We start from the raw sequence: 8,523 nt of genomic DNA on the forward strand, positions 1-8,523 counted from the left end.
TTCATCCTCATGGATTATTTATTTTATCACTGAAAGTGTGTGCCTCTTAGTCCCCTTCATTTCTTTCATCTATCCCTCTACACCCTCCCCACTGGCAACCACCAGTTCATTCTCTGTGTTTGTGAGTATGTGTCTCTTTTGTTGTTGTTGTTCATTCATTCATTTCTTTTGATTTTTAGATTCCACAAATAAGTGAAATCATATGGTATTTGTCCTTCTCTCTCTGACTTATTTCACGGAACATAATAAACTCTAGGTCTATTCATGTTGTCACAAATGACATGATTTCATTCTTGTTTATGGTTGAGTAATATTCCATCATGTATATATATCCCATTTTTATCTATTGATGGACACCCAGAATGCTTCCATACCTTAGCTATTGTAAATAATGCTGTAAACAGCGGCATTGTGTGTATCTTTTCAAATTAGTGTTTTAATTTTCCTCGGGCATACACTCAAAAGTAGAATTACTGGGTTGTATTATATTTCTGATGTTAATACTTTGTGGAAATCTCCATACTGTTTACTAGTGGCCACTAAAGTGGCTGCACTAACTGACATTTCTACCAATAATGCACAAGGGCTCCCTTTTCTCTGTATCCTTGCCAACACTTGTTATTTCTTATATCTTTGATACTAGCCACTCTAACTGGTGTGAGATGATATCTCATTGTGGTTTTGTTTGCATTTCCCTGACGATTAGTGATATGAAACATCTTTTCATGTGTCTATTGGCCATGTGAGTGTCTTTTTTGGAAACATGTCGATTCAGGTCCTTTGTGCATTTTTTTTTAACCTTTATTTTTTTGAGACAGAGAGAGACAGAGCATGAACAGGGGAAGGAGACACAGAATCTGAAACAGGCTCCAGGCTCTGAGCTGTCAGCACAGAGCCCGACGCGGGGCTTGAACTCACAGTCTGTGAGTTTGTTGACCAGAGCCGAAGTTGGACACTCAACCGACTGAGCCACCCAGGTGCCCCCCATGTCCATTTTTTTAAAAAGTTTTCTTATGTTTATTTATTTTTGAGAGAGAGAGACAGAGTGAGAGTAGGGGAGGGGGAGAGAGAGGGAGATACAGAATCTGAAGTAGGCTCCAGGCTCTGAGCTGTCAGCACAGAGCCTGATGTGGGGCTCAAGTTCACACACTCTGAGATCAAGACTTGAGCTAAAGTCAGACACTTAACCAACTGAGCCACCCAGATGCACTCCTCTGCTCATTTTAAAATCAGATTATTATTATTTTTTGGTTGAGCTGTGTGAGCTCCTTATATATTTTGAACATTAACCCCTTACCCCTTATTAGATATATCATTTGCAAATATCTTCTCCCATTCAGTAGGTTGCCTGATGTGTTTTTTAAAATTGCCACCCACTCACTTTTTTCATCAGTGACAACAGGTTTTTGTGCTCTCTTTTGTCCCAACCCAGGTCCCTTTGTCCATTTCTATGTTAAATGCCTTAAATGTGCTAATATCCCTCCATGTCATCATATTTTAAAGATTACTGTCTCCCTAAGGTTTAAACTACAAATTTTATAACTTAGTCCCAAATGTTCCTAACTGAACCTGAATTTGCACTCCACCATCACCCCATCCTACTTCATTATTACTTGAGAACATTCTTTTCTTCACTTTCTTGAATGGCCGTCTCACATGTTAACTTCTCTTGCAACTTTTCCAACAATTCCAAGCGTAGTTAATTTCTGGATATATTTAGTATGTCAAATTAAAAATTACAACACTCAAATACTCCCTCACAATCTCTAGATTGTTTCAGGAACATTTTTTAATTGCACAGATTCCAAACTATTTCACTGGAAATGTGAACAAAATTTCAGTTACATAAGTATTTTCATAATAATTGCATTAATATTTCATTCACATTTACTATTACCACTGATTGTTTTTTATTGGGACAGATGCTCATTCTGGCTTGCTGACCACTCTCCTGGGGTGTGATTGTTGCGTCATTATGCTGGCAGCTCGGGGAATGAATGAAGTAACAACTGTACACTGTGCAAAAACGTACAATTTACGCGTTTGTTATCACTTTCGTGGATGTTGTGTTCCTCAGCCAGGGAAGGTAGAACCTGGACACACAGGAGTTACAGTTCATGAGAACAAAGGGGCAGGCAGTTGGGAAACATCCACTGATGAAGGCAGAGACGCTCACCAGCAACCAGCTGGGATTATCGAAAACAGCAATAAAGACTTGGCAGATGGAGGAGAGGGAGTAGAAACACACAAAGGTGCTCACCAGGACGAGGATGCTCTGGGTGGCTCTGGACTCAGGAGAGGATCTGGGGGAGACATTAGTGCTGTGAATGTGCTGGACCCTCTGCCTGTGCCTGTGCAGGATGAAGACCATGTGGCCACTGGCCCAGACCATGAGCCCCAAACATAACACATCAGGGAATGATAACAACGCTGCATGTAGCAATTGTGTGATTTTGTTATTAGTTGTCCCAGAACAGTATTGCAAATCCTTTCTCATTGAGATGCTCACGTTGTTCCGTTTGCCAGTCACATGGATAGGGAAAATGATATTTACCAGTATGTAGACGGTCCAGCACAGGAATATAGAGAAGTCAATGTACGTGAGAGCTTTCCTTTTAAGTTTTGTCCCCCTGGCATTCTGGGGGCTGATTGTGATGGCCTGGAAGGCACTCAAGAGGCAGGTGCTGCCTATGGACACACCCCTGCCTATTCTGTGAAGATAGAAAAGAAGTTTGCATCCAAAATCACCTGGAAAATTGTTCCACCCGAAAGCTGCCATCATCTGGGGGACTCCTTTACAGAGGAGGGATAAGGAGTTGGCTGCAACCAGGTGTTTGACAATCAAATCTGTGGGCCTCAACCTGCACCCAGTGAAGGAGAGGAAGAGATAATGGTAAAGAAGAGAGAAATTCCCCAAGATTCCGACCACGGTTTGGGTTAAGAAGATCACTCCTATGACCAAATCCCTGGAGGCCATTCTGCCGGTTTCCAGTCACTGAGATTTATCTTCAGAACCAGAGGATCCTGCATGGGAATATGAGGTGTGGGCATCATGCGTCTTGTCAACTAAAATCCAATATTCTCCACTTATCATTAGTTTCTCCTTCGAAATGGTGTTGAGAAAACCAGATATCCATATGTAAAAGGGTGAAATTGGACCCCTATCTTTGACCATACACAACAAATCAACTCAAAATGGATGAAAGACTTAAACATAAGATGTGAAACTGTAAAACCGCTTCAGGAAAACATAGGGGAAAATCTTCTTGGCATTGGTCTTGGCAATGATTTCCTGGATCTGATATCAACAGCAGAGGCAGCAAAACCAAAAAAACACAAGTGGGATTATATAAAACTAAAAAGCTTCTGCAGAGCAAAGGAAATAATCACTAAAGTGAAAAGGCAGTCTATGGAATGGGACAAAATACTTGCAAAGCATTCATCTGACAAGGGGTTAATATACCAAACATAAGAATCTCCAACAACTCAATAGAAGAAACCACCAAATAACCCAATTAAGAAATGGGCAACTTTAGGAATAGACATTTCTCCAAAGAACATATGAATGATCAAGGATATGGAAAGGTGCTCGACTCTACTAATCATCAGGGAAATGCAGATCAAATCCACAATGAGATGTTATCTCACATCTGTTAGAATGACTAGTATCTTCCAAGCCCCAAAGATAACAAGTGTTGGTAAGGATGTGGAAAAATTGGAGTCCTTATACACTACTGGTAGAAATGTAGAATATTGCAGCCACCATGGAAAAGTATAGAAGTTCCTCAAAAAAAAAAATGTGATAGAACTATCTCATCATCCAGAAATCCCACTTCTTGGTATATATCCAAAAAAATTGAAACCAAGGTCTCAAAGAGGTGTCTGCATGCCCACATTCATTACAGCATCATTCACAATAGCCAAGTTATGGAAGCAATTGAAATGCCCATTGACTATGAATGGATGAGGAAAGTGGGGTATATACATACAATGAGATATTATCTAAGCTTCAAAAAGAAGGAACTCCTACCTGGATGAACATAGAAGACGTTATGCGAAGTGAAATAAGCGAACCACAGAAGGAAAAATACGGTATGGTTTCACCTACATGCGGAATCTAAAACAGTCAAACCCACAGAAGCAGAGAATAGAACAGTGGTTGCCAGGGGCTGGAGGGAGGGGGAATGGGGAATTGTTCAATGTGTGTAAAGTTTCAGTTTTACGAGATGAGTGAGTTGTAGAGATCTGTTGTACAATATGGTGACTATAGTTAGTAGTACAGTATTGTGCACTTCCAATTATGAAAAGAGCCTATACTTTAAGTGAAGTGCTCTGACCAAACACACATACACACACACACAGGAACACAAGGAATGTTTTGGAAGTGCTGGTATTTTAGTACCTTGATTGTGGTGATGGCATCACATAGGTAAGCAGATTTCCAAACTCATCAAAATATATACATTAAATATGTACGATTTTTGGCATGTCAATTGTATATCAATAAAGGTTAACAAGAGAAATATTAATTTTTAAAGAGATTTTCAAGAGTTGAGTATATAACCTTTTTTAAAAAATTGTTTATTCAGTTTTGAGAGAGAGTGAGCATTGGGATATCCAAAGCAGGCTCCGTGCTGACAGCAGCAAACCCGATGTAGGGCTTACATTCAAGAACCATGAGATCGCAACCTGAGCTGAAGTCAGATGTGCAACTGACTCAGGCACCCAGGGCCCCAAGCGTTTAAAGCAAATAACAATGTACGAGCCATTGCTATGCAGTTCATACATGTTGTAACTTACTTTTTAAACAAAACTCTGAGTCATCACTACTATCCCTTTCATTTTAAAGACAAAGAGAATGCAGACAGGATAGGTGATTTGCCTAAATTCATACCGTACTTGGGGCAAAGTGTGGACTTGAATCTGGCTGAGTTGTTTGCAGACACAGTGCATCTAATGGCTATACTATGCTAAGTAAGCTAGACAGCTGTGTTCTTTGAAAAATCTATATATAGAGTTTTGGTTTTAGCTTTGCCTTTTTATTTTAGCTTGATAGTATGTTACTTTATAATTTTTGTTATAACTTTCACGATGTGTAAAGATTTGTTCTGTAGACCAATATCAAAATGAATAAAGCTTTAGAGATTTAATAAAATGTAGATGCACTGATTGCAGATTCATGTTATAGGAACCTGTCCCATGACAAATTGAATTGAATGAATGCAAGCAAGAATGACTCAAGAGTAGGATGGAAACAAAGAAAAAAACCTTTGGGGCATTTGCCTTTATGTCAAGAACAAAAGTATAAGGAAACCTATCATAATCTCATGTCTTGCCCTGAAGTATGGGATGCTGAATTCTAATATGGGATAAAATAGAGTAAGGTAAAAACTGAAGTATTAGTAATTTAGACCATATGCTTATTTATTAATACCAGGTTAGGAACTATTAACCATGTGGTAAGTTCTCTGAAATATATTAAAATATGACATATGCAAATTGTAAACTCTAATACAGGACCGTTGTGTGCTTTACAAATCGATGTTATAGAATTTACAACTGATACCACAGAAAACACCATAGGATACACGTGAGCCTAACAGCTACTCTTTGAAACACATTATTACAGAACTGTCTTTTCCTTAAATGCTAGTTTCAATAGCTTCCAGAAGAAAACAGTCTCACCGTAATCCACAGACCATGATATTTTCAGCAGTGATACTACTGTCTCCATTAAGCACATCATACTCAGAGTTAGAGAAAACATTTCTATTCTGGCAGTTGTCATTGGGATATCCTGTTTGTTCACAAGATTGCATGATTCGTACAGATTTATTTTTAAAAAAAAATTTTTTTAACGTTTATTTATTTTTGAGACAGAGAGAGACAGAGCATGAATGGGGGAGGGTCAGAGAGAGAGGGAGACACAGAATCTGAAACAGGCTCCAGGCTCTGAGCGGTCAGCACAGAGCCGGACGCGGGGCTTGAACTCACAGACTGCGAGATCATGACCTGAGCCGAAGTCGGCTGCTTAACCGATTGAGCCACCCAGGCGCCCCCCGTACAGATTTATTTATCCTAGTCCTTATTATAAACATGTAGGGGTTACAGGCACACCTCTAGTAATGCTACCAAGTTGGTCTTTGATTCCTGTAAGGTAGGCTGAAAGCAATTGCTTTCAGATGTACAGGCCAGGGAAAAAAATGGGGCGCCTGGGTGGCTCAGTTGGTTAAGCGTCCAACTTCTGCTCAGGTCATGATCTCACAGTTTGTGGGTTCGAGCCCCACGTCGAGCTCTGTGCTGACAGCTGAGGGTCTGGAGCCTGTTTCCGATTCTGTTTCTGCCCCTCCCGTGCTCACCCTCTGTCTCTCTCTGTCCCTCAAAAATAAATAAACGTTAAAAAAAAAATAACTCTGGCTCAAATTACCTGAAAAATCAGGATTCCTTTTCACTGGATTAAATACCCACAATCATTGTCATTGTGGATTACAATAAATCACACCAGGAGCCAGCAGGCATTGGGTAAAGTCTAGGACCCCATCTCTCTTTACTAAGCTCATGTTTCTGTGGCTATGACACTGGATCCGTTTCAAACCCAGAATAATCCCCGTTTCATATACAATCACTTACCCACATTTACTCCCCATAGACGTCTATACCTTATAGACTTGCTTCTCAGACTGAAATGGAAAATATTTTCCCAGAAACATCCCTCCGTGTGGATGGTGAACTCAGCGCAAGGTCATGAGGGCTCATGCATGTGGGAGGGAGGCAGACACGAGACCCTGTGTTATGGGGCAGTGATCGTGACCTCCCCTCCCTTCAGAATTGCAATTATCATTTCACCTTTAGTGGCCATGACAGCGCCGGCTGGGGATCTGAGAACATTTATAAAGAACTTGTTTTCTGAAGTTGGTAATTACCGCAACCAATTACCAATTTCCAGTTAATAACTACAAAGGGACCATTGAAATGACTGGTACAGGCTGTTTTCCATTCCTGAAGGCAGACAGGTCTCACGTGGAGGGGAGCAAAACGCAGAGGTCTGACAGGTGAGGGACTGGGAACGAGTAGGTGTCTCTCCCTGGTTCTGCTTTGCTGACAAGTTCTTCCACCCAAGAGTGATTTCTTCCTAATCTTCAGACCACAGAGGTGAACTACCATTAAATTAGAAGCAAAAAGTTGGTACCAGAAAAAATACCTGAGGGTTTTCAAAAGTTGAAACTCAAAGGCACTCAATGCCAATTAATTTGGGAGTCTAAATTAAGCCTCAGATGGTTCCTTTTCTGTGAAATAAATGCTACATATGCAATTCAAGAGCACTGGATGGTTACCACAGTCTTCCATACTTATATTTTGATGTATTTTCAGTAATGAGAACTGTTGCTTTTGTAACACATGAAGAAATATAAAATAGGAGTTCAGATTACCCATTAGTTTTCTCCTACAAACAAATCTACATCTTATCCAGGCCCACTATCCAATGCCTGTCAAATTCCAAGCCTGGGATGAGAGCCATACGGTGGGCAGCCTCTACTGCACATGCATGTGAGCACACACGCATGCACACACATACAAACACATGCACACACCTCCATATAAATCACATACACAGTCACATATACTCACATACTTATAGACACACATATTCTCTCACCAACTCATGCCCATCCCTATGTACAAACTCTCAGCCAAAATCATACATGCCTACTACGACTGACACTCACATGGACTCCCATAGTCCCACCATATCTCAAAAACTACACTCACACGCATGTATGTGTATCTAGCCATCATAGCCATGTATGCAAGAAGAGAGCAGTACATGCCTCTTTATGAATCCATCTTTTATACTTCCCTCTTTGCAACCACCCACAAGGATATCATGATGTGCAATGTATAAAAAATGATGTGAGTATTGCTACTCTAGGTTAAGGCACAAAGTGGAAAAGCTGGAGTGTTGGGGGTCTGATATTGCACATGTCCTGGATGCCCTCCTTTCTGGCATAGGCGGAGTCTATACAGTAAATAATATACCATGCTGTGGAATTATTTTCTTGGTTCAAGTGGAAATGTCAATATGTGGAATTATTTTCTTGGGTCAAGTGGAAATGTGCTGTGCGGATTTGCACTCATTACACTGCTGGGTGTGCCAGGGCTCCTCGCCCACTATCATGCTTTCAGAGTCTTTAATAAAGACCACATGGAGAACTAGCCCATTTTGTCTCCACGTGGATTCTTTCAGGTTGGTGATGCTGGGGGCTGAGTTCTAGGTCTGTGTGGATATGAGGCAAAGATGGGTTTTATGGGAGAAGGTTAAGGGGAGAACAGAGAAAATCATGAGAGTATTGATCCCTGAGAATTGGCAACAACTCTTGGTGAAGCTTCTCACCTTCAAATTTGTGGAAAGGATGGTATCATAACCAAGATTTTCAGAGAGTGAAGGTGGACCCCTGTGATGTAGGGGTTGCATGAGGAATAAACAGAGTCAACAAAAAAATATGCACGATATAACAAGAGGGG

At 40.6% G+C, this 8,523-nt stretch overlaps 1 protein-coding gene across 1 annotated transcript; it reads right to left on the minus strand.

Moving 5' to 3' along the window:
• Positions 1-1,705: 1,705 nt before the first annotated feature.
• On the minus strand, positions 1,706-2,977 carry LOC125915642 (vomeronasal type-1 receptor 4-like). The gene has a single exon (XM_049621576.1). It carries the CDS (start codon positions 2,975-2,977, stop codon positions 2,036-2,038), a length of 942 nt encoding a protein of 313 aa, XP_049477533.1. The 3' UTR covers positions 1,706-2,035.
• Between the last annotated feature and the right edge of the window lie 5,546 nt (positions 2,978-8,523).

The sequence above is a fragment of the Panthera uncia genome (genome assembly GCF_023721935.1).
Source record: "Panthera uncia isolate 11264 chromosome E2 unlocalized genomic scaffold, Puncia_PCG_1.0 HiC_scaffold_19, whole genome shotgun sequence".
Lineage (NCBI taxonomy): Eukaryota > Metazoa > Chordata > Mammalia > Carnivora > Felidae > Panthera > Panthera uncia.